Source organism: Mustelus asterias, chromosome 4, assembly GCF_964213995.1.
Source record: "Mustelus asterias chromosome 4, sMusAst1.hap1.1, whole genome shotgun sequence".
In the NCBI taxonomy this organism is placed as follows: domain Eukaryota; kingdom Metazoa; phylum Chordata; class Chondrichthyes; order Carcharhiniformes; family Triakidae; genus Mustelus; species Mustelus asterias.
The window spans coordinates 63,700,827-63,728,129 of record NC_135804.1 but is presented as its reverse complement, the minus strand read 5'-3'; the positions used below and the strand labels follow the sequence as shown (position 1 = coordinate 63,728,129).

General features: G+C 43.4%; 1 protein-coding gene across 1 annotated transcript in view; it reads left to right on the top strand.

The window, feature by feature from the left end:
- The window catches only part of sf3b3 (splicing factor 3b, subunit 3), a 56,546-nt gene extending 45,063 nt beyond the window's left edge, over window positions 1-11,483 (top strand). Inside the window, exons 24-27 of the mRNA XM_078211142.1 lie at window positions 3,404-3,502; window positions 7,698-7,841; window positions 8,652-8,756; window positions 10,951-11,483. Of these exons, the coding sequence (XP_078067268.1) occupies window positions 3,404-3,502; window positions 7,698-7,841; window positions 8,652-8,756; window positions 10,951-11,091 (489 nt within the window). The 3' untranslated portion in view covers window positions 11,092-11,483. The remainder of the gene's footprint in view (window positions 1-3,403; window positions 3,503-7,697; window positions 7,842-8,651; window positions 8,757-10,950) is intronic.
- The last annotated feature ends 15,820 nt before the right edge of the window (window positions 11,484-27,303 follow it).

Here is a 27,303-nt window from a genome sequence, read left to right as displayed (position 1 = left end):
TAAGGGATCTGAACTTTCAGGACTTCCCTCTTCCCACACAACATCCATTTCAATAGATCTATAAGTAAAGACCAACTTATAGTTACCACGTTGTACACGATTGAGGAGTTACTCTGGGAAACGTCTTTTCTTGGTTCAGCGAAGATATAGTTTTTAACTGCTTCTACAAAGGATTCTGCACTTGCATCTTTTCTACTCGCTAGAACAGTTACAGGCTGTCGGATGTAATCTGCCTCTCTGCTTACCCGAGTCTTGACAATTATACTATTTTCCCTTTGTTCTCTCTGTACTTGCTGTCTGTCCCCATAGCTTCTAAAAATTAGCACATGTATGACTCCCTTTGATGGTTTAATTGCCTGACTAAGGTGTTTCCTATTCTGTCTAAAACCTGCTAATCTTATTACCGGGAGACTGACATCCGGTGAAATACTTTTGAAATGCTGGTGACTTCTGCCTGTTAATTTTGTTACATTTTTGGTATTGTTTGTTATTGGCACATTTATGAAAGCCAGTAGTATCATGGTCACCTCATTACTAAGACTAGCTTTTTTATTTGGATTTATTAATTATTCAATTTAAATTCCACCAGCTGCAGTGGATTTGAACCCATGTCCCTTGAGCGTTAACCTGGGCCTTGAGGTTACTAGTCCTGTGTTACCGTAATCAGAGCTTTCATAAGACTTTCCCAGCAAATGAAAACTGGTGGTTATTGAGGGAATGGGTGTAGATAATGAGCCTTGCCGAGATTTACTTGGTAAGAAGTCTCACAACAACAGGTTAAAGTCCAACAGGTTTATTTGGTAGCAAAAGCCACTGGCTTTCGGAGCGTTCGCTGCTCCTTCGTCAGGTGAGTGGGATTTCAGTTCACAAACAGGGCATATAAAGACACAAACTCAATTTACAAAATAGTGGTTGGAATGGAGTCTTTACAGGTAATCAAGTCACAGACAATGTGAGTGGAGAGAGGGCCAAGCACAGGTTAAAGAGATTTGTATTGTCTCCAGCCAGTACAGTTTAATGAGATTTTGCAAGCCCAGGCAAGTTGTGGGGGTTACAGATAGTGTGACATGAACCCAAGATCCCGGTTGAGGCCGTCCTCGTGTGCGGAACTTGGCTATCAAATAGTCAAGTTCCTTGGATAGCCAAGTTCCGCACACATGAGGACAGCCTCAACCGGGGCTGTTCATTGAATCCCTACAGTGCAAAAAGAGGCCATTTGGCCCATTGAGACTTTTCTGACAACAATCCCATCTGGGCCCTTTTCCCATAACCCCACATATTTACCCTGCTAATCCCCTGACACTTAGGGGCAGTTTAGCATTTTCAACCTAACCTGCACATCTCTGGACTGTGGAAGGAAACAGGAGCATCTGGAGGAAATCCTGCAGAGTTTTTTTAAAATAGAAACCCTACAGTGCAGAAAGAGGCCATCTGGCGCATCGAGTCTGCACCGACCACAATCCCACCCAGGCCCTACCCCCATATCCCCACACATTTGCCCGCTAATCCCTCTAACCTACACATCTCAGGACACTAAGGGGCAATTTTAGCATGGCCAATCAACCTAACCCCCACATCTTTGGACTGTGGGAGGAAACCGGAGCACCCCAAACCCACGCAGACACGAGGAGAATGTGCAAACTCCAATTGTTAAGGAATTGTTTGAGATTTGTGCAGGACAGCTATCTATTCTACACCCCCCTCCAGCATCCCAGATGCATTTGAATTATCATTGGGTGAGTAAATGGGAATTGTTCTGTTGAGTGTTATTACAATGACCAAATCTACAAAATATGTATATGCTTTATAGTGAACACATTCACTCGGAACACGATTTGCTGTTTTGAGATAGCTGGTAGAACAAATGTTACAAATACTTTCTGGTTTTAGCCTCTTCAAAACAAAAGCAGACAACTATTTTATAACTTTGGACAGACATTATGGCAGGTGAACAATAATATACAAAATGTTTATCCCAATTTAATCACTTAACAGTTGAAGGATGATTAATAGAAAGTAGTTTTGGGTAATTTATATCTGGATTTTTCCTTAATATTGGGTCATGGAGAAGATTTTAGTTCCCTGTTTTGATGATCATCTATCATTGCCCCTTTTTAAAAAAGAATCTGGTCATGCAAGGTAGGTTTAATAACAATGACTAGTCTGTAGTTATGTGGCAGTGTTAATGTATTGAAAGGTCCCATTGTGTTTCAAAGCATTATCAAATAAAATTGTATGCTTAGCCACATGAGACATAGGGGCAGAGAGGTAGGTCTTGGAGTCCTAAAAGAGGGAATTTCCAGAGCTTAGGACCTCAGCAGGTGAAGGCAAGGTTGCAAATGATGGAACGATTAAAATTGATATATTAGAGGCCAAAATTGGAGATATGTAGATCTGGGCCAATGGCTTTTTAAAAAAATCAACACTAGTATCCGGAAGAGATACCTGTGTTTAGATAATGTCAATTAGCTAGCCAATTGACATTATCATAACGATTGGTCTAGTTGGACCAAGGAGCGGCACAGGCTTGGAGGGCCGAAGGGCCTGTTTCCTGTGCTGTACTGTTCTTTGTTCTCTTGCTGAATGTTATCACTATTTGCTTTGTGAGTGACAATCTAAGCAGGAGCGAAACCTTGCCACTTATCTTTTCAAATTTCATCGCAGCTTTTTTAACTTTTATCAGCAGCAGAAGGAATTGAGAGATTCGTAGAATAGGATCCCTATAGTGCAGGAGGCCATTTGGCACATCGAGTCTGCACCGACTTCCTGACAGAGCATCTTGCCCACGCCCTATTCCCATAACCCCACGTATTACCCCACTAATCCCCTAACGTACACATCTTGGGACACTAAGGGACAATTTAGCATGGCCAATCAACCTAACCGTCTCATCTTTGGACTGTGGGAAGAAACCAGAGTACCCGGAGGAAACCCAAGCAGACGGGGAATGTGCAAAGTCCACACAGTCACCCAAGGCAGGAATTGAACCTGGGTCCCTGGCACTGTGAGGCAGCTGTGCTGCCCAACCTAAAACCTCCTGCTTGGTCTGGAACAGGTACACACACTTATAGCGAATAAGCACCATTTCTGCCTGAAATAACTGCACTGCTTAAGACACTGAAACCTGCAACTTGATAATGAAAATGGCTAATAGATAATTGTTAATTTTAAACCCAGATGTTTTAAGTGGCACAGACTGTTATAAATGATCAGATCCCCTATTTACACAGTCAGAACTGTTAATATTTAAATCTGCTTCTGCCACTGGTTTGCAGTTTTGTTGCAACTGACAGATTATTTGCTGTGATTGTTTAGATTAACAATGAAACAGTCAGAATTCTTGGTCATGTGTCTTTTTGAGAGCGGGCTATCATATATTAAAAATAAACTTTGGCTGTTGCAGGTGAGATTGCCTCCAAACACAAGTGACGATGTTGACGAGGATCCCACAGGGAACAAAGCATTGTGGGACAGAGGTCTGCTCAATGGAGCTTCCCAGAAGGTAAGGCAGTGTCTTTTAATGTGCACAAATGGTTTCTGGCGTTGACCTACAGCACAACATTGGTAATATAGGTAGGCCAGGGATTCTCCCGGTTTGAGGGGGGGGGGTTCTTTAGCGGGATCCAACTGATTGCGAGTCTCAGACCCTTTTTGCAGCATAGTCAGCTCCATGCCAGAAATCGGCATGGGACTGCTAGTGAACACTAGGTTGGGAGGCCAGTGATCATGGTGGTGGTTCGGGGATAACGTTGGGGGGGGGGGGGGTGCAGTGTGCATGCGCCGATCTCCCCTCAACGTGCTGATTCTGGCCTCCCCACAGTCCAGTGTGAATCTCTCTTGGGCACTCTGATGCACAGTGTCAGAGATTTGTTAGGTAAGTATGCCCAAAGAAAGGGTGAGAAATTCTCCCGTTTTCCTGCATGTTGGGCACTCGGTTTGTTTTTTGGGAGAATCCTGACTATAGTTTGGGGAGTGGGGAGCACTTGATGGCTGGTGTTGGAACTGGGAATAAGCTTCAATAGCTCTTTTAGTGAGATCTGAGCAGAAAGAAATAGTCTTCCATTCCCCAAAAAGCAGCCCCTCCCACCACTACCTGGTGATTTGATGAGCAGATTCAGGGGGAGAAGCCAGTTACCATTTCTGTTACCATGCTAATATGATTAATGGATTTGCTTTTTAGTCACATTTTGTACTGGCCAGGGTTCTTGTACCACATGCAATAAATTGTAAAATATATGTGGTCATGGCATCTTGCCTCCTTATGGCTTTTGATTAGGAGTAAGAATCTGTATGGATTCATATTTACAGTGACAGTTATTCAGCCATAATTCTGAGGTGGAGTACCCTTCAATTGGGCCACTCTGCACCATGTAGAAATGAGACGTGAGCCACAGCGTAATGGAACATTGTTTCCCACAACAGATGGATGAAAGGGCCAAAGTTTATTTTAACACATTCTTTGCTACACTGCATGTTAAGAACATAAGAACTAGGAGCAGGAGTAGGCCATCCGGCCCCTCGAGCCTGCTCCGCCATTCAATAAGAGCATGGCTGATCTTTTCGTGGTCTCAGCTCCACTTATCCGCTTGCTCACCGTAACCCTTAATTCTTTTACTGATCAAAAATTTATCTATCCTTGCCTTAAAAACATTCAATGAGGTAGCTTCAACTGCTTCACTGGACAGGGAATTCCACAGATTCACAACCCTTTGTGTGAAGAAGTTCCTCCCCAACTCGGTCCTAAATCTGTTCCCCCTTATTTTGAGACTTTGGCCCCTAGTACTAGTTTCACCTGCTCGTGGAAACAACTTCCCTGCTATCTTACCTATTCCCTTCATGATCTTATATGTTTCTAGAAGATCTCCCCTCATTCTTCTGAATTCCAATGAGTATAGCCCCAGTCTACTCAGTCTCTCCTCATAAGCCAACCCTCCAGAATCAACCTAGTGAATCTCTGCACCCTCTCCTGTGCCAGTATATCCTTTCTCAAGAAGGAGACCAAAACTGTACACAGTACTTCAGGTGTGGCCCACCAGCACGTTATACAACTGCAACATAACCTTGCTGTTTTTAAATTCCATCCCTCTGGTAATGAAGGACAAAATTTCATTTGCTGCCTTAATTACTTGCTGCACCTGCAAACCAACCCCTTGTGATTCTTGCACAAGGACACCCAGGTTCCTCTGCACAGCAGCATGCTGCAATTTTTTACCATTTAAATAATAGTCCATTTTGCTGAAATTGCTATCAAAATAGGTGATCTCACATTTACCAACACATTGTACTCCATCTGCCAGATCCTCGCCCACTCTCTTAGACTATATCCCTTTGCAGACTTTGTGTCCTCAGCACAATTTGCTCTGTCATTCATCTTAGTGTCATCTGCGAATTTTGACACAAAAGTGTTGGTCCCCAACTCCAAATCATCTATGTAAATCGTAAACAATTGCGGTCCCAACACTGATCCTTGAGGCACACCACTGGTCACTGATTGCCAACCAGAAAAACACCCATTTACCCCCAGTCTTTGCTTTCTGTTAGTTAACCAATTCTCTATCCGTGCTAATACGTTACCCATAACACTGCACCTTTATCTTATGCAGCAGTCTTTGGTGCGGCACCTTGTCAAATGCCTTTTGGAAATCCAGATATACCACATCCACAGGTTCCCCATTGTCCACTGTTCATGTAATGTTCTCAAAGAATTCCACCAAATTAGTCAAACATGGCCTGCCCTTATGCTGCGTCTTACCAATGGGATAATTTATATCTAGATGCCTCACTATTTCTTCCTTGATGATAGATTCAAGCATTTCCCCTACTACAGAAGTTAAGCTAACCGGCCTATAGTTACCCGCCTTTTGTCTACCTCCTGTTTTAAACAGTGGTGTCACATTTGCTGTTTTCCAATCTGTAGGAACCACCCGAGTCCAGCAAATTTTGGTAAATTACTACTAGTGCATTTGCTATTTTCCCCGCCATCTCTTTTAGTACCCTGGGATGCATTCCATCAGGACCAGGAGACTTGTCTACCTTTAGCCCCATTAGCTTGCCCAACACTACCTCTTTCGTGATAGTTTCTAGGTCCTCACCTGCCATAGCCTTCCTGTCATCAATTTTTGGCATGTTATTTGTGTCTTCCACTGTGAAGACCAACACAAAAAACCTGTTCAATGCCTCAGCCATTTTCTCATTTCCAGTTATTACATTTCCCTTCTCATCCTCTAAAGGACCAATGTTTACTTTAGCCACTCTTTTGTGTTTTATATATTTGTAGAAACTTTTTATATCTTTTTATATTCTAAGTTAGTTTACTCTCATAATCCATCTTACTTTTCTTCATAGCTTTTTTCGTGGCTTTCTGCTGACCTTTAAAGATTTCCCAATCCTCTAGTTTCCCACTAATCTTTGCCACTTTGTATGCATTTTCTTTCAATTTGATACCCTCCTTTATTTCCTTAGATATCCATGGCTGATTATCTCTTTTTCTACAGTCCTTCCTTATCACTGGTATATGCTTTTGCTGAGCACTGTGAAAGATCACTTTGAAAGTCCTCCACTGTTCCTCAATTGTCCCACCATAAAGTTTTTGCTTCCAGTCGACCTTAGCCAACTCCTCCATCATCCCTTTGTCGTCTCCTTTGTTTAAGCACAAGACACTGGTATTGGATTTTACCTTCTCACGCTCCATCTCTATTTTAAATTCAACCATACTGTGATCACTTCTCCCAAGAGGATCCCTAACTGCAAGATCATTAATTATTCCCGTCTCATTACACAGGACCAGATCTAGGATAGCTTGCTCCATCATAGGTTCCATTACATACTGTAGAAAGAAGCTGAGATAGGCCTGCTTCTGAATAGCTCTTTTTAAAATAAGAAAAACTGAGATGAATGACACGGTGTCCACATCCAGAGGCTAGGCAGGTGACCTCTAAATGGAGATGCACATTGCAGAAAGTGTGCTGAAAATAGGTGGAATGGGGATGTGTTACAAAAATCATATACTGTATACTGCTGTAGTAATAAATTATCATAAGGAAGATGCATGCAATGCAGCTATGGAAAAATGGTTTGGCCCCTCAGCGCCAGGTCTTGGGCTTGTGCCTCTGACCTTCAGTGTTTGGCTGATGTGATTTTGTTTTCTTTTTGTCGCAACTCCCCATCTAAGGTGATAGGTTGATAATGTTGGCATTATCAAACTTGTGTTATTTTGGATTCAATAAGACAAATTGCCTCAGGCAACGCACTTCAAAGTTGTATCAATCTGTTTTTCTTATAATGTTCATTCATTGCCTCAAGTTAGTCCTGCTGTCACCTGTGACAGGCATAGAACCATTGGATTCACCCAGAGGTTCGTACATTCTCATGGCCCAAATGTGGAAGGACAGCATCTATATTTGAGCAGCTAAACATTTTTAAGTTCGCACAGTGTGATCCACCAATATTCTTCATGACACTCCTTGATAGCCTCCTGTCTGGGTTTTTGGTTATGTTTCTCTGCCAGGCTGCCTGAAGACAGTCAGACAACTTTCCCATTATATTATTCAGTGCCTCTGAAAACAACAAAAAACGAGAAGCTGCCAGTTTGTGGAATCAGAGGCTAGCCTCAGTGTAGGATAGGTTACTTGTGAGATCAGGGCCTGAGTAAGAGGAGACAATCTTTGCATAATTGTGATTGTGTGTTCTTTGTTCAGGCTGAGATCATTGTCAATTATCATGTGGGAGAATCAGTCCTTTCGCTGCAGAAGACCACATTGATTCCTGGTGGTTCCGAATCACTTGTGTACACAACACTGTCTGGAGGCATCGGGATCCTGGTCCCATTCACGTCACACGAGGTGGGTCAAATATTCTTATCATTGTTAGCTTTCCTTTGGAGTTAGGTTGTTGAGATGCCTGTTTGGTGCTGGATCTCAATTTTGTTTTCCTTCCTTGAAGATGGAGTATAGTTCTATGCAAAATGGCATCAACCTATCTGGCCTTGCATTGCATCACCCAATAGCAGATTTTATTTAATGACGTCAGGAACAATGACGTTGGCAGGTTCTCCCCCTAGTCCCCAAACCCACACAAAAAAATTCACGATCAGTGGACTATGGTTCATGGTCAGCTGCTGTGCTGAATGAGACCAGCTTACTCAGTTCAAACCTGGCACATACTCGAGCATGTGAAACTTAGTTACTAAAAAAACAACTGAAGAAAGCTCGGTGTTTTCATATGTAACCACTTATAAATTGCACTGTTAGCTAATTTTTTGATTTAGTTTGTTCAGCTACTTTGGATTTCCAGGTTGTTTGATTTCAGTGCATCTTGTGGTTTAACTTACTGAGTGAACTTTTGCTCTGAAGATTGCCACTCTGCATTGGCAGCCCAAATAAACAGCAGGTTAAAATAAATGCAATGGTCCAATTCAGCATGTTAGTAAATCCATTGAGAATGGCTTCCCAACGACTGGGCTTAAGCACAATCTCGTGCTCTGACTGGTGAACTTGGCAAGTTGACTCTTGTTTCCTGTGCATTTTGAATAGCCATGTGATGGGTAAGCCCCACCTTGATGTTAAGGAAGGACATTTGCTCGTGTAGATCTTGTGCTCCATAAGACACGTTTAATTCTTTTTGTTTCTGACAATTGATCTGTTTTTTCACAGGATCACGATTTCTTCCAGCACCTTGAGATGCACATGAGATCCGAACATCCTCCACTCTGTGGCCGTGACCACCTTAGTTTTCGCTGTTATTACTTCCCTGTGAAGGTAGGTGCTCTTTCAGCTGCTCTCGCTGCCAGCATTTGCTTTAAGGATTGAATTACTGCACATTAAAAATTGAACTGCTTCATTTTGCACCAACTACCCATGTTCACCAATAAAGATTCTAGATGTTCTAAATTAAGGTAATTGATTAGATGTCTGCTACATATCTGTAAAGCATCAGATTCAGATCTGTAACTAAGGCAATGTCTAGGCTTTTTTGTCAAGTTGTGTGGATATGCACTATGGAGCAAAGGGACCACAACTAAAGCTCTAAATGCATGTTCTTATTCATTTACATAGATTTCAAATTGCTGATAACTTGATGGCCTGATTTTGATATCTATCCATCAATGATTGCCAAAAACAGCTCTTTGCACACCCATTGAAAACCAAAATGGGACAAACCAATGAGCAGAAAATAGAAGCGCATGAGACATACAACTTAGTTGTCAGCAGTTTGTAAGCTAAATTGAGGTCATGTGGCTCACAAGCTGTATCTTGAAAATACCACTGAAAGCACATCATAAGTTTGTGATTATAGTCTACAAGTGAACTTTGTTGTTCTCTAGATTTCTGCTGGTTACAGAGAAGCCCTGTGGAACCACTAAGTTGGCAGGCTATTTACCTATACAACTGTCATCACTGAGCTTGATCTTGGTCCTCACCTGATGTAGACTTTCCAGTTGGGATCACTGGGAGTCCTAGCTGACTTCCCTTCCCAATCCTAATGTGCATTGGGGCGGTGTGGCCAAATGCAGCACTCCTCATACTGCTTCCTTATCTGCTCAGTATGGACTGGGTGATCGTATCTGAGACTGTCCAATCTGTGACTTTTGAGTTCACGCAGCTTGGGTGGTGCTTAACAATAAACCAGCAAAACTCCTTGTTTCCTCATATTCTTTCCTTCTATTCAATATTGATGATGAATGATCAGTTAATATGAAATTATTTCATGGAGCTATAAAACTGAAAATTACACTTGAATGAGGTGCAAAATATATTTTCAAAGGTTTAAAAGTCAGTATTTCACCTTTAGGAAAACATTAATACTCCGAGGAGCCATACTCCCTTGTGTATGTTTTGTCCATAGGGCATTATGTAATTGCTGCAAGTGCTGAGATTTCCAATTGCAGGGAGCGAAAGAACCTAAGAACTAGGAGCAGGGGTAGGCCATCTGGCCCCTTGAGCCTGCTCTGCCATTCAATAAGATCATGGCTGATCTTTTCATGGACTCGGCTCACTTGCCTGCCTGCTTTCCATAACCCTTAATTCCTTTACTGTTCAAAAATCTATCTATTTTTGCCTTAAAAACATTCCATGAGGTAGCCTCAAGTGCTTCACTGGGCAGGGAATTCCAAAGATTCACAACCCTTTGGGTGAAGAAGTTCCTCCTCAACTCAGTCCTAAATCTGCTCCCCCTTATTTTGAGGCTATGTCCCCGGTTGTAGTTTCACCTGCCAGTGGAAACAACTTCTCTGCTTCTATCTTATCTATTCCTTTCATAATTTTATGTTTCTATAAGTTCCCCCTCCCTCATTCTTCTAAATTCCAGTGAGTATAGACCCAGTCTCCTCAGTCTCATATCCTTCTCAAATGCAGATTTGTGGCTAGACATAATCATGGATGGAAATGATGCATTGTGGCAGGTATTTTGACACAATTACATTATAAATAGTTTGTGATGATTACTGTTAAAGATACCCATGGCTGATTCTCTCCTTCCCCTCCCCCACATTTCTCATCCCAATCATACAGATAATGCTAATTGACCACGTGAGCATAAGCACTTTTTATAATGAAGTTCTTGCTCGGGGGGAGGGGTAAAAAGATCTGTTTTATGTCTGGCTAAGTGTCTAGAGGCTTTTTTGTAGCACAGTTTTAAGTTGGAACAATGTGAAACAGATGTAGGTACTAAAGCCATGGAACTGCGCAGCTGCTCTTGGATCCTTACATTCCCCAGAAAGGAGTGTGAAATGGTGGGTAAAGAGGTGTCTGGCTTAGGATTGACCTTGTTCCTGATCCAAGTGTCCCTAGTGTAGGGCTACTGGCTCAGATTGGCTGATTAGTTCGAGATTTGCAACAAAACTTCAGCGCGTGGTCTTTATTTTATTCCCAAGTCCATGGCCTTAGCTTAAAGAAATAAATAAAAATAGAGGGGCTAGTTTGTACAGCTAATGTGTGTTTGATTCTCTCCTAGAACGTAATTGATGGTGATTTGTGTGAACAGTTCAACTCGATGGACCCAATCAAACAGAAAAGTGTGGCAGAGGAGCTTGACAGAACACCAGCTGAGGTGTCCAAAAAGCTGGAAGATATCCGAACTCGTTACGCATTTTAGGAGTGCGTACACAGCCCCAACCTCCCCGGCCCTCGGTCGGGAATCTAAACCACGTTCACTTTTACTTATACTAATGGCATTGTACTGTGCCAGAAAGTACCTGTAGCAGAGCGTGATTACACTGACACCTCTATCGTGTTCACTCAGTCAAAGCTCCTTTCACTTTTTGAAAGGACTGGAACTTTCTCTTGTAAATATAGTTTTGTACATTAAAATGTTTAAAGGTTTTGTGGGAGGGAGGGTTGGGGCATGCATAGAATGTTTTTGCAAATGATTTTGAGACACTGCTGTGTGAATAGCACCAATTTTTAAAAAGAAAATACAAACCCTGTTGCTTTTCCAGTTTAGTACAGCAGAATAAAAGTCTTGTTTTAATAAATCTCATGTTTGCTTTGTCCTGCTTCCAAGCTGCAAATCAGTTTCTTACTAAACAGATCTTTGATCAGCAGAATTGCTGAAAAGACACGTGACTTGTCAGCCATATGTTGGCACAAACCGATACTCCTGGGAGGGTATAATGTGAGGGAAAACCTAAGAATGCTGAATGTTTGTCAGCCTCTCCTGCATTTGAGGAAACATGTTTAATCATGTTAAATCATCAAAACCAATTTGATAAGTTTGGTGTCACCATAATCTCATTGAATAGCAATAAGAGGCAACCCTGGCTGCTTCCCCCACCCCTTTTCTAGCCCACTCTAGTCTCAAGGCTGACGAGGGCTATTCTGTAAGCTGGGATCAGATAACAGGCATTTTGGTTCACATAAGGTGCCTAGGATCATAGCACGTTATATCAGGAACATATCAATCTCTGGATGATCGTTTCTAGGGAAGGTGGGACATGTACAAACAGGATGGTATGCACCTGAACTACATTAGGGCCAACATCCTTGTGGGTAGGTGGTGTTGGGAGAAGTTTCAACTCGTTTGAAAGGGGAGGGAGACACACTGTGCTATAGTAAAGGAGGCAAGTCAGTGAGTTCAGCTATGTTAAGAGAGTAAGGCAAAGCTGGATGGTCTTAATACTAGGGATGTAATAGGTAAGACTGATGAGTTAAGGGTGTGGATTGACACATGGATTGGGGCCAACATCCTTGTGGGTAGGTTTGCACCTGCTATAGGGAGGAGTTTCAACTCATTTGGTGGGGAAGGGGATGCAATGCATTAGTAAAATAGAGACACTGCTATAGTAAAGGAAGCAAGTCTGAGTTCAGCTACGTTGAGTATCCAGCAAGGCTGGATGGTCTTTAATGCTAAGAGTGTAGTAGGTAAGACTAATGAATTAAAGGTGTGGGTTGACACATGGAACTGTGATATTGTTGCCATCACACAGACATAATTAAGGGAAGAGCAGGACTGGCAACTCACAATTCCAGGGTATAGGATCTTAAAAAATGTTGTTGCACTATTAAGGAGTAAATATTTCTGCATAAGGAGAGATGATATCTTAGAAGGGTCTTCAAATGAAGACTTTGAGTAGAATTTACAAATAAAAAAAGGGTAATCACATTGCTGGGAGCGCATTATGGGCTACCAAAGAGTCAGCAGGAAACTGAGCAGATATTTAGATAATTCACAGGTAAGAATAATAATTGGATAATTTTATACAATGAGATTTCAACTTCCCCAACATAATTTGGGATAATCATAGTATAAAGGTTTACAGGGGTGGATTTCTTGAAATATATTCAAGGGAGTTTTTTGTGTCAATATGTAGACGGCCGAACAAGGGATAGATCAATGCAGGATCTGGGAAATGAAGCCAGACAAGTGTTCGATGTGGCAGAGAGGGTGCATTTTAGTGATAGCAACCACAGTATGGTTCAAGTTTCTTATATGGAGAAAAATAAAATTTTATAGATTTTTTGAAAAAGTGAATGAGAAGTTCATTCGACGTAGGTTATATGGATTTTAGCAAAGCCTTTGACAAGGTCCCATATGGGAGTCTGAATGTGAAGGTTGAAACACGTGGAGTTCAGGGAAACCTAGTGAGATGGATCTGAAATTGGCTTAATAATAGGACACAAAGGGTAGTGGCAGAAGGCTGATTGACTGGAGGCCAGTGGCGTACCACAGTGCTGGGTCCCCTATTGTTTGTTATTTAAATAAGTGGCATAGATGGGGAGAATGATAAGCAAGTTTGCAGATGACACTAAGGAGAGACTGGATAGACTTGGTTAGTTTTCTTTAGAGCAAAGAAAGCTGAGGGGTGACATGATTGAGGTGTATAAGATTATGAGGGGTATGGACAGGTTGAGCAGGGAGCAGTTCTTCCCCTTGGGTGATGGGTCAAGCATGAGAAGGCATAGTTATAGGATAAGGGCAGGAAATGCAGAGGGGATTTGAGAATTTTTTTCCACTCGGTGGTGAGAACCTGGAATGCACTTCCTGGGAGAGTAGTGGAGGCTGGAAACCTTACAACCTTTAAAAAGTATTTGGATGAGCACTTGAAATATATCATTCAAGGATATGGGACAAGTGCTGAAAAATGGGATTAATGTGACTTTAGTGGTAGTTGGTGCAGATGTGACGGGCCGAAGATCCTTTTCTGTACTGTACAACTTTTGGTTCTGAAAACCCTGTCTGGGTGATGGTTGATTTATTTGCTGAATCCATTAACAGGCTGAACTTACCTATATGAGCTAATGGAATTATATTCCTGCTGACTTTCCGTTTTTATTCCAGTCCTCGCTTGAGGTTTACTGGTGCTTAGAGCTGTTTCACAAACGTACTCAATCTGCCACAGATTCTTTAGTAAATTTAGGTTGTGGATATTGTCTAATCAATGATGGGAGAACCACCATTAGGCTCCACTGTGGACACACACAAGAACTTTTCCAGCAGGCATGGTCACTTTGTTGTCCCCTCAACCCTTGTCTACTGCCTCAACCATTAATTGGAAATAAGATTTGGGATTTTCCATCTTGGGTGATGGAGACCTATATGAAGCTTATTAATCTGGATTTAATGCTTCCAGATGTGGGCATTGCTGCTCGTATTTTCCATTTATCAGAAATATTGAATCAGATTTATTTGTATTCAAATATTGAATGAGGCAGAACATCCACTTCTAAATGAGAGCTTCCTCACGCTTTTGAGCATATCTTTTTTCCTGTATATTCTGTTCAGGAAAGTTTGTATTGAGTCCGTTTATTTGTCAATTTTGCTGCACTAGGAGTCTTCAAGAGTTGATGCAAAATTAAGTAGCAGGGAGCTTGTATCCTGACATAACTCCTGTGATGCCTTGGTTTTACCTGGGAAAGAATGCATGTTTTTCTCATTGTGTAGAGATGTGTCTTGGGTGACCATGTGCAAGAAGTATCTCCAGCTTAACGCAGGATTTTCAAACTCGAGGGGCAGGTCGGCTCACTGCAGAGCATCAGTGAGCATGAGTTTCCTGGGCTGTCGTCACATCACAGGAGAGGTGGTGGCCATCCGGAAGAGACAAATAGTCTGTGATGTGTGGCACTCGCAAACAGGAACTCGGTAATAGAGATTGCTGGGAGTGATGATACCCTAAGGGAGTGCAGTCAAATCATGATACCATTAGGTAAGGGACTGTACAGGAGGAAGCAGCAGTTCTGGAGATTACATAATTGGGAGACATTTTGTAACCATCATTGAAAATCCCTCAGTGTATTGCATCTGTGGTGCCAAGATAAAGGACATCATGGAGAGGGTGCAGGTTATTATGAGAAGGGGGAAGGGAGTGAACCAGGAGTTGCATGTGTTGACATAGATATTGGGGTCATGTGGTGAGATTTTCAGTAGCTAAGAAGGAAGTTAAAATGTAGGACCTTGAGGTTAGTAATCTTTGGATTACTTCCAGTGCCACTTGCTAGCCAGAGTAGAAAAAATAAAAGAGGGGGGGGATCAATGTAGAGCTTGGAGCATGATGCAGGAGGGAAGACTTTTGGGGCATTAGGACCAGTTCTGAGACCGAAGGCACCTATTCAAAAGGGACAGTTGCACCTTAATAGGATTGGGACCAATGTCCTCACAGGGAGGTTCACTAGTGCGGTTGGAGAGGGTTTAAAGTTGATTGGCAGGCCAGTGGGCACGAGCATATGCGGTGGATGCGGTGTTTTTGGATTTCCAAAAGGCGTTTGATAAGGTGCCTCACAAAAGGTTGCTGAAGAAGATTGGGTCACACGGAGTTGGGGGTAGGGTGTTAGCGTGGATTGGGGATTGGCTATCCGACAGGACGCAGAGAGTCGGAATAAATGGGTGCTTTTCAGGTTGGCAGATGGTAACTAGTGGTGTGCCGCAGGGATCGGTACTGGAGCCTCAACTATTTACCATTTATATAGACTATCTTGAGGGGACTGAGTGTAGGGTAACAAAGTTTGCAGACGACACAAAGATAAGTGGAAAAGTGAATCGTGTGGAAGGCGTAGAAGGCCTACAGAGAGATTTGGACAGGCTGAGTGAGTGGGCGAGGATCTGGCAGAATTAGTATAACGTTGACAAATGCGAGGTTATTCACTTTGGAAGAAATAATAGCAAATTGGATTATTATCTAAATGGAAAGAAATTACAACATGCTGCTGTGCAGAGGGACCTGGGGGTCCTTGTGCATGAGACGCAAAAACCCAGTCTGCAGGTGCAACAGGTGATCAAGAAGGCAAATGGGATGTTGGCCTATATCGCAAGGCGGATAGAATATAAAAGCAGAGATGTCTTGCTGCATCTGTACAGGGCATTGATGAGGCCGCAGTTGGAATACTGTGTGCAATATTGGTCCCCTTATTTGCGGAAGGATATATTGGCCTTGGAGGGAGTGCAGAGAAGGTTCACCAGGTTGATACCAGAGATGAGGGGTGTTGATTATGAGGAGAGACTGAGCAGATTGGGTTTGTATTCGTTGGAATTTAGAAGGCTGAGGGGGGATCTTATAGAGACCTATAAGATAATGAAGGGGCTGGATAGGGTAGAGGTGGAGAAATTCTTTCCACTTAGAAAGGAAACTAGAACTAGAGGGCACAGCCTCAAAATAAAGGAGGGGTCAGTTTAGGACAGAGTTGAGGAGGAACTTCTTCTCTCAGAGGGTGGTGAATCTCTGGAATTCTCTGCCCACTGAAGTGGTGGAGGCTACCTTGTTGAATATGTTTAAATCACGGATAGATGGATTCCTGATCGGTAAGGGAATTAGGGGTTATAGGGATCAGGCGGGTAAGTGGAACTGACCCACTTCAGATCAGCCATGATCTGATTGAATGGCGGGGCAGGCTCGAGGGGCTAGATGGCCTACTCCTGCTCCTATTTCTTATGTTCTTATGTTATATAGAAGCAGAAAAGAGGAATAAGATGTATAAAATGAGAGTATTAGGTCGCACTAGAGAAGGACGTATTGCCATATTACCTAGAACATAGAACATTACAGGGCAGTACAGGCCCTTCGGCCCTCGATGTTGCGCCGACCAGTGGAACCAATCTAAAGCCCCTCTAATCTATACTATTCCAATATCATCCATATGTTTATCCAATAACCATTTGAATGCTCTTAATGTTGATGAGTCCACTACTGCTGCAGGCAGGGCATTCCACGCCCTTACTACTCTCTGAGTAAAGAACCTACCTCTGACATCTGTCCTATATCTCTCACCCCTCAATTTAAAGCTATGTCCCCTCGTGTCAGCCATCACCATCCGAGGAAAAAGGCTCTCACTATCCACCCTATCTAATCCTCTGATCATCTTGTATGCCTCTATTAAGTCACCTCTTAACCTTCTTCTCTCTAACGAAAACAACCTCAAGTCCCTCAGCCCATACGATCTTCCCACCACACCAGGCAACATCCTAGTAAATCTCCTCTGCACCCTTTCCAACACTTCTACATCTTTCCTATAATACGGCAACCAGAACCGTACGCAACACTCCAAGTGCGGCCGCACCAGAGTTTTGTACAGTCAATCCCTCTACCAATTAAAGCTAACACACCGTACACCTTCTTAACAACCCTATCAACCTGGGTGCCAGCTTTCAGGGATCTATGCACATGGACACCCAGATCCCTCTGTTCATCCACACTGCCATGTATCTTACCATTAGCCCAGTACTCTGTATTCCTGTTACTCTTTCCAAAGTGAATCACCTCACACTTTTCCGCATTAAACTCCATTTGCCACCTCTCAGCCCACCTCTGCAGCTTATCTATGTCCCTCTGTTACCTGCCACTTCCCTCCGCACTGTCTACAACTCCACCGACTTTAGTGTCATCTGCAAATTTACTAACCCATCCTTCCACGCCCTCATCCAGGTCATTAATAAAAATAAATATTAGATAGGAGCAGACAAAAAGACGATGAGAAATGCAAAGATAGGATCACAATGCATGTACATAAAGGTTGGTGAACTATATGTAAATAGTGTGGAATATGATGTGACAATAACAAACATGGGATAAAATGGTGAGGACTCAGTATTTAATATACAAGGTGTAAAGTGTTCAGAACAAATAGAAAGAAGAAAGGGAGGTGGGATGACATTATTGATGGAAGGAAAACGTTGCAAGAGGGGATGTCCCTGAGGGAGCAAGGACCAACTCCATATGGTTAGACTTGAGAAGCAAAAAAGAGAACATCTCTCGACTGAGTTTGGAACAAATCTGCAAGGAAATTACAGAGATGCACAAGAAGCTTAGAGTGTGATGCTGGTGTTGTCTGTTGAACATGGACAGCACTTCGGTCAGTTTGTATGTCTCAAACACTTTACCCCGATGCTCTTATTTATAAGATGAACAAAAGGACAAGACTCGGTTCGTGGTTCAACCAATTTTGTTAACAAGTTCAATAAACATTAACAGTTACTATTCCAAAATTATCTTAACCCAATTTGCCTAAGATTCTAATACTACCCATGCTGATGAACTTGACTAAGTCGTGGATCCAATTCTCTGAGCCTCTGCTGTCTCAGGGTCCTCGTCTTCGAAGGTGATTCTCATACACCCTCTTCCGCCTTTCTCCAAGTTGCCACTGAGTCTTGTCTGTAGTCTTCTTCACTGCGGGTTGTGCCAAGTCTTCCCCGCTAGTGGCCTCCAGGTGCCTGCTCTACATCCTCCTGGAAGTTTTCAGCCATTGGGATTATCGGGTGGAGGTCATGACACCCATTGAGGTTGCAAATCCCTCATTTGGAGGATGCTAGATGTCAGGTTTAATTCCCCAATTTGGAGCAGAGACCACTTTGGAAGATTTGTAAGACCAACTCATTGGAGCTCAAACGTAGCTCGCTAATTGATTCCAAGTTCAAATTTTGTTTTTGATTGCTGCGTTGTGCAGCAAGCATTTTTCTATGTTTCGACTTAAAGACCAAAAGTTCTGAGCATGTTCCATGTAGCCCACTTCCAAATAAGGTTGTGACGGGAACCTGAGGCGCCAAAGAGTCTAGCCGAAACCAGGGAATACGCAACTATGGTCAGGATCAAGTCCTTCCGATCGCCGCTCCTGGGGTGTGTACTGCTTCTTCCTGATCTGTATTGTTTTTGACCTTGACCTGTTCCCAATGATCCTTGCTGTAGGAGCTGTCTGTTGCAACAGTTTAATTTACTGTGTCCAATTGCCTGTTGGGCCTATGGTTCAGGCCGTTGGCCATCCGGCCACACTGGAGACTTAAATCATCTGAATATTGAGATAACGGTGGAGTAAAGGAATAGAAGTGGGAGGAATTTCTGATGTGTTCAGGAGAACTTTCTTGATCTCAGCCCAACTAGAAAGGAGGCACTGGTGCTGGAAAATGAGGTGGACCAAGTGTCTTAGGGGGAGCATTTGGGTAAGAGTGATCATTGTATCATAAGATTTAGATTAGTAATTGAGGAGAGCAAGGAATAATCTAATAAGAACCTTAAATTAGAAAGAAGGCTAACTTTGATGAGATGAGAAGGGATGTAGCCAGGGTAAAATGGAATCAGAGACTGACAGTAATGGAGCAGTGGGTGATTTGTACAGGCTGAGTACATTTCAACAAGGGTGAAAGGCTAGAGAGCAAAACAGGCTCCTTGGATAATGAGGGAAATGGAGATTACAATGAAAAAGAGGAGGGTGTATAATGTATGTCAGGTGAATTCTTTAAGTGAGAACCAGGTCAAATGTAATAGGTTGAAAGAGGATGTGAAGAGCATGAGAATGTCAGCATAAAAAGGAACCAAAAAGTCTGCCAGCATGTAAATAGTAATCGCTGGCTGTGTCCTGTGGGGGTAAAGTAGGTGGTGTATGCTTAGAAGTGTATGACAAAGCTAGAATACTTGATGAGTTCTTTACATTGATGTTATTAAGGAAGAGGAATCTTACCAGCAGGAGGAGAGATACTTCAGGCAGTGGATAGTATGAAAAGGAAGTGTGAAAAGGATAGTGTGAAAGGAAGAACTGGAAAGATTGGCTATGCTTAAGAGTAAATAAATCAGCTGGTCTGGATGCCTTGTACCCAGGTTGCTAAAGGAAGTGTGGGTGGAGATGGCACATGTGCTTACCTTAATCTTTCGATCTAAAAATGGATATGGGGAAAGTGCCAAAGGATTGGAGAGTGGAAAATGTGAAAAGGATGCAATGAGAGGCCACCAGTTTAACATCAGCGGTGGGTAAGGTTTTGAAATCCATAATGGGAGGGTTGGGAGGAATGAACGGGTCCACAATTGGACATTTGAAGAGGTTTGAGTTAAATAAGGAGAGACAGCATGGTTTTGAAAAAGGCAAATTATCTGACCAATGGAATGTTTTGATGGAGTTTCAGAGAAGGTTGTCGAAGGGAGTGTCGTGAGTCTTGTCTGTGGATTTTAAGAAAAAGGTGCCACATAAAAAAGGCTGGATAACAAAATAGAGTCTCATGGAATCAGTGCCCAATTTGATAAAAAATGACTTAAGGACAGAAAGCAGCGAGTTGTAGAGGGTGATTCCCAAAATGTAATTGCACGGATCGTTGTTTTTTTGCTTTAAAGAAATGACATTGAATACTGAGAAATATTTCAAAATGCCAATGATACTGAACTTGGCGGAGTGGCAAAACAAGATGAATGTATCACCTGCAACAGGATATAGGCTAGCAAAATGAGCAGACAAGCGGCAGATGGAGTTTATTACAGAGAAGTGTGAGGTGACGAACTTTGGCAGGAAAGATGGAGAGAGGCGATACAGATTAATGATGCAATTCTAAAGGGCATGCAGGAAAAGAGAGACCTGGAGGTGCACGCGCATTCATCTTTGAAGATGGCAGCACATGTTGAGAGAGTGGTTTGGAAACCATATGGGATGTTAGGTTTCATAAATAGAGACATCAAGAACAAAAGCAGGGAAATTATTCTAAACCTTTCTAAAACTTTGCAGGCTGCAAGTTGAGTATTGGGGTATTGGCCATCATACTGTCAAGAAGCAGATGAGGCGAGGTTGAATTGCTCACCTCTTCCTCTCATTGGTTTGATTGTAAAGGAGTTTTAAAAAATTTTAAATGATGTACTCGGCAATTCTGTAAATGTTTAACTGTTTATGCGCTGTGATCATAAAAGAACCAATTGGACAGGTTTTCATGAGTTTAACAAAGGTTTGTTTTATTGTACTTAACTGATCTGGGTAAAATAATCAAACTCACCAACCTTTACATTCTCTCTCTCTCTCTCTCTCTCTCTCAGAGGGCCCATACACATAATGATTACAATGTGAGAAAGAGTAGGTTGATCAAAACAGAGTCCATAAGTAAAAGGAATACAGGCCCTTGTGTCCGTGAATGGTTAATTGAGGACTTCAGCTAGGTTGTGCCCAAATTAACCCATGACTTCAAGAAAAATTTTGGATGTTACATTTGTGCCCTGATCTGACTGGATCTCAGTTGGCAGTCCATACCAGCTGAAGAATTGGGTTAACCGCTCCACCATTTCCATGGCAAAAATAATTCTAAGGGGAATGGCTTTTGGAATTGGGTAGCCACATTCATAACAACGAAAATATACCAGTAGCCCCTTTTTGGCAGGGGTCCTACACAATCCAATGGATCACCAAAAGCTGGTATGTGGATTAGGGATGTAGATGTTTCCCCACAACCTGGCATGTAGCAAGTTTTACCTAACTCCCCTACATCCTAGTGCAGGAGTGATCAGTAAAAATGTTGGCTTATGTGAGCTTGGGTTTTTCAAATGCCAACATTCCCAGCCATTAAAATGTCAGCATACCTCTGGCTGGCCTCGATCAGCAAACAGGGTCCAAAGCTCATCAGGAAGGATGGAGAGAGGGCAAGAATCAACAGCTTCAGCTGCTTGTTTTCAGTTCATCAGCATCTCAACATAAACTCTCTGCAAAAATCTCTTTATTGCCACATAGAAACGTTTGCGGGTCATGTGACTTGCTCTCTCCAGTGTTTTGGGGGGGAGGGCGGTGGGGGAGGGGGGGGGGCGGTGAGTGAATGCCAATAAGGCTGTTTTGTGTGTACTCCAAAAGCTATCTTGATTGGTTCATGTTGACAAAATTACCTTAGTCAGTGTGTCATAGCCCAACTTATTAGATTTAATGTCCCATCTCCAAAGTTGAACCTCAAGTGCTTGTTAATACCTTGTTAATGGCACAGGGGATAGAATCGTTTACACTCCTCAGGGGTTTAACATTTCTGGTGGGGTCTTTTAAACTGCTCCAGGACACATTTGAGGCTATCTCCTGTGCCGCTACTCATCTTTAGTTTGGGCAGGATCTTGGTGCAAGCTAAGTCACAGGACATGAGTGCTGTATTTATTCTAAATAAGTTGATGATTGCAGTGAGAGGGCTTGTTTGGGAATGGAAATATGAAGTAGGGAGCACTGTTCTGAAGTTGGGGCTATGGCTAAGACTGGGATCAGTAAAATTGCAGACTAGTTTTGTAGCAAATATCTAAACATTATGGACCATACTTTGCTTGTAAGTTATTCCCCCATGTTTTATCTCAATTGGCTTGTTGTTTTCCAATGCTGTCAACCCTCCAAAGCTTCCAGGTGAGGGTGGCATGGTGGCACAGTGGTTAGCACTGCTGCTTCACAGCGCCATGGACCTGGATTCGATTCTGGCCTCGGGTCACTGTCTGTTTGAAGTTTGCACATTCTCCCTGTGTCTGCGTGGATTTCCTCCGGGTGTTCCGGTTTTCTCCCACAGTCCAAAGATATGCGGGTTAGGCGGATTGACCATGTTAAATACATGGGGTTACAGGGATAAGGCAGGTGGTTGTGGGCCTGGTTAGGATGCTCTTTCGGAGAATTAGAGCAGACTCAATGGGCCAAACAGCCTCCTTCTGCACTGTAAGGATTCCATGGTTCTATGGAGCTCTCTGTTGTTAGCACACTAACGTACCATTTAAAATCTGAGTCAGAATCCAAATGTTGCCGTGTCAAGCAGAGTGTGCATTAAGTTTAGAAAAACAGCTGCCTCCTATAATAGTTAAGATTGGCTATTAATCATTCTTCTAAAGGAACATTTCCTTAGTTCAATCCTGAACTTGTCTTTTACTGACTTGCACACTGTGTTCTTCCTGTAGTTCTGTTTAATTTGAAGTGGTCCTCTGGATTAACCTTTTCTAATTCCTTTGGCATTTAGTAAGCGGAGCTCCCTTTTATTCATCTTTCAAGGCTGAAGAATATGAGGGTTTTTTAAAAATCATCCCCTGTAACTCATTCCCCTGACACAGGAGAATCAATATTGTAGCCCCTCTCAGCACAACTTCTGCATCTTGAATAATTTCCTGAACAAAACTGAATACTGCATCCAAGGGGCAGGTTGACCAGGGAACTAGGTAATTTCAACAGGGCAATTACAGTTTTCATATAGCAGCATTGTTAGTGATGATAGCAACTGATTACTGCATCTGGATCTACTATCACTCTGAAAAAACTTTCCATCTCTACCCTCAAGCATTTCTCTCATGAAATGTGGGCATCACCACAAGGCCAACATTTATTGTCCATCCCTAATTCCCTTTCAACTGAGTAGCTTCCTTATTGCTGTGGTTCTGGAGGTGCATATAGGCCAGGCCAGTAGGATGTCAGATTACATTCCTGAGAGGGCATTAGTGAACTAAATCGTTTTTTCACCGCAATCAACAATAATTTAATAGCCACCCTCAATGAAACAAGTTTAACAATTCCAGATTTATTAACTGAAGTTAAATTCCAGTAGTTGTCATGGTTCGATTTGAACTCACATTCCCAGAGCATTAGTGTGGGCCTCTGGGTTACTAGTCCAGCGATATTACTACAATGTCACTGTATCCCCAACCAAGTCAATACCATCCATTGAGCATATACAGGTACAGTATAAAGTAAACCAGTAAAGTTGCTTCATAAATGGAAATTTGGCTCATATGGGAATCGTGTTAGGAAGAGAAGCCAAATAATAATTTAAATCTTAAGTAGATAAAGAATATAAAAGTTAATTATGACAACTTCTATCAATAGGTATATTAACAGCACAGAAAGAGATGGTAATGTGCAGTTCCTGTAAGATGTGGGAGTTTTGAATAGCAGGCTTTGATTTGGGACAAATTCCTCTGTGGAAAGTGTCTCCAACTGAAATGGCTGAGCTCAAAGATCTTGTAACTCGAGACAGAATTAAGGACAATCCAAGACATTTGGGAGGGAGAGGGGATTTTGGAACAAGAGTTTCTGAGGGAAGTTGCTCCATTGGGAAATGGAAGCTGTACTGGCAGTGCATGGTGCAGGAGAGGTTATCCGTGGGTTGGACAAAGCATGGCTTGTGTCAGGACATGCAGAGTAAGTTGTCCTCATCAAGTTGGAAGCACTGGTTTCCTCTGAGGAGAATAATTATTCTAGATAGGACCCTGAAACAAATTACAATGGCACCAAGAAGATATGACTTGGGGGACGGGGAAGGGGGCAGATTGAAATTGGTGGGTGGGAAAATTAAAAATTCAGCTAAGATGTAACCTGGGAGACAGGTGGATACTCTTGCAGTCCAAATTGAGTCATAGTTACTTTGCTGCCTCTCAGGTGCCAGTGTGAGGGATGTTTCAGGAAGAGTAGGAAAGGCTGTGGAAGGACTTCAGGGAAAAGCTGCCAGTCATTGTGATCAATACAGGAACCAATGATACTGGAAAGGAAAAGCCTGAAATCTTTCAAACAGAGTGTAGGTGAAGGAATGCTGTCTTAACAGGAGAGCTTCCAAGGTAGTAATCTCTAGATTACTCCCACAGCCACATACTAGAATAGAGAAAGTTAGGAAGCCCAGCACAGGCTAAAGAAATGATGTCAAGAAGAGTTATGTTTTAAGAGGCTTTGGTATCAGTTATGGGGAAGATGAAAAGTCATACCATGAGTACGGACGACATCTGAACAAACAGTGAATCAATTTGCAAAGTAATGACTGTAGTAGCATGGCCCTTGAAAGGCGGGCCTGTTCTGAGGGCCAGGTGATCTGCAAGGTCCCTATGGATCATACCGGCAGGAAGCTGAGCCAATCGACAGGAGGGCATGGACCACGGGTTGAGGAGGGACTGGCAGTTGGAGCCCAGGAGTCCGGAAGAGCAGTCACACTTGTCTTATCTTGTTGTACATGTACATCAATATTCTGTTGGCAATAAAGCCTTTATAGTTAAAGCTGCATCGATTCACCCTCGATCTATTGTATTGGTGATGAGACAAACATCAAAGTTGTCGGGGCCCAAAGTGTCCAACAGGAGGAGGAGGAGACTTGAGCGTCGAGAGTAAAAAGAAGTAAGGTATAATAATTTAGCAATGCCTATATAGGAAAGATTGAGCCATTCAACCCAGATGTTGATGACTTGGAACAACATATGGAAAGTCTGCGATATTCATTGTAAATGAAATAACCGTGGAAGGCAAGAGAAAGTTTATTTTGCTAACAGCCTGTGGCTCACAGGCTTACAGCTTAATGAGAACATTAGCATCACCAGATGCTCCAGACACAAAGTCATTTGACCAGATTGTGGAGCTGGTGAAAAATCATTTTAACTCCCAACCCACGATCATTTCATTCGACAATCTGTGAGCCAGAGGAGACTGTGGCAAGCCCTAGGGGACTGGCAGAACACTGCAAATTTGACCCAGAATTAACTGAAATGTTAACAAATAGAATAGTCTGTGGTATAAACAGCTCAATAATTCAAAAAATGTTACTGACAGAGACCAAAGTTACCTTTGAAAAAGCTGTGGAACTGGTTCAGACGACTGAATGTGCAGAGCAGGGAGGAACAGAGTTACAAGGAGTGCCAAACAAGTTAAATCATTTGTTGCGGGAGACGGCTGTGGTTCACAACATCCCAGGAGCAAGTGCAATAGCGCCCGGTAGAAGGAGTGCAACATTGAGGACTGAAATGTGTTTACAATGCAGGGAAGAACACTCACAAGACGTTTGTCAATTTAACAACTATGTGTGCTTCAGGTGTAACAAGAAAGTCAATGTTGCAGAGCAAATCAATCAGGACAGTCAGTGCAAAGAGAAAATACAGCTACTGTTGCTTAACTCCCTTAAACAATCTGGATGAGGAGCCCAGCCAGGGATCCAAGTCGTTTACCCTAAGCCAGGTCCGGCTAAACAAAGGGCCCGATTTTACCATTGCGTTGCGCCCGTTTTCGGGCGTGAAAACTTGGTAAAGTCGGGCATGAGGTGAATAACGCGATCCGCGTGCACGCCGATTCCCCCTTTACCAAGGCCCGAAAATGGATGCAATCAGGACCGCGGTCCTGTACGGGTGCGACGGCAATTTAAATTCATTTGCATGCATTTAAATTGACTTAATGAGCTGGACGCCCAATCTTACTGGCATTTCACCCTTTACGATCGTGTTCGCCCGTCCAGATTTGGCACGAAACAGACATGCTCGGCAAAAGTCTGTTTCGGGCGTTCCAGCTTCTGAAGAGATAAGTTCAGAGCTTCCAATGGCCCTCTAACTCAGATCGGTGCTGGGAGGGGGGTGAGAGAAGATACAGGGGAAGGAGGCGGGCCAGATCGCTCTCTGGTGGGGGGGTGGGGTGGGTGGGAGGAGAAGGAGGGCTAGATGGATCTCTGGTTGTTGGGGGGGGGGGGGGGTGTGGGGGGAGGAGGAGGAGGCAGGCCAGATCATTCTCTGGTGGGGGGGTGGGGAGGAGGAGGAGGGTCAGATGGATCTCTGGTGGGGGGGGGGGGGGGGAGGCAGGCCAGATCATTCTCTGGTGGAGAGGAGGGTGGGAGGTGGGGGGAGAGGGGTAAGGAGGCCCAATCATTTTCTGGTGGGGGGGGAGGACGAGGACAAGGGAGGCGGGCCAGATGGATTTCTGGTGGGGGGAGGGGGGTGGGCTGGGCAGGGCAGGGAGGGACCGCTGCCACTCTGCGGCCAATCGATGGGGGGGGGAAAGGGGGTCCGCTGCCACTCTGTGGGTGATTGGTGGGGGGGATGTGGGCAGGGGGTCGCAATCAGTCTGGGTAGCGGGGGGGTGGGTGGATAAGGGGGACAGTTATGTTGTGGGGGTGGGGCAATGTCTGTGGGTTCCATCACTCCCGGGCCACTTTATCCGCTTTTTGCGGCCTGGGAGCGATTGGCAGGGGAATGTTTTTCAATTTTTTTTTACTGCACATGCGCAGTTGAAAGCTCCGATTGGAGCAGCAGCGTTTCGGGCACAAGAAGCCCCGCCCACAGGCTTGTGCAGTGCGATTCAGAATTGCTGATATTTTTTCAGGCTGAGTGTGTATGGGGGCGCCGGAGAACAGGGTTTACAAGTCAGATCTGAATCATGCCCAGATTCAGCACTTAGAATCAAAATGGTAAAATCGGGCCCAAAGTGTCCCCAATTGAGATAATTTTGCTGGTAAATGGCAAAGCACTAAAAATGGAAGTGGATACAGGGGCGGCCAGTGCCACAGTTATAGCGCAACAGGCATTTGTTATCTGCAAAAGGGACTCCAACCATTAAGACAAAGTGATTCAGGTGCCGTGTTGTCCACATATACCAGAGAGAGACACTGCAGACTTTAGATGCAGCAACAGTAACCATGGCATTTCAGAACCAGACAGCAAATCTGCCTGGGTTAGCAATCAAGGGTCACAGACCTTATTTAATGGGGCATGATTGGTTCATAGAACCTTGCAGTGCAGAAAGAGGCCATTTGGCCCATCGAGTCTGCACTGACCACAATCCCACCCAGGCCCTACCCCAATATCACTACGTATTTTACCCGTTAATCCCTCTAACCTACGCATCTCAGGATACTAAGGGGCAATTTAAGTATGGCCAATCAACCTAACCCGCACATCTTTGGACT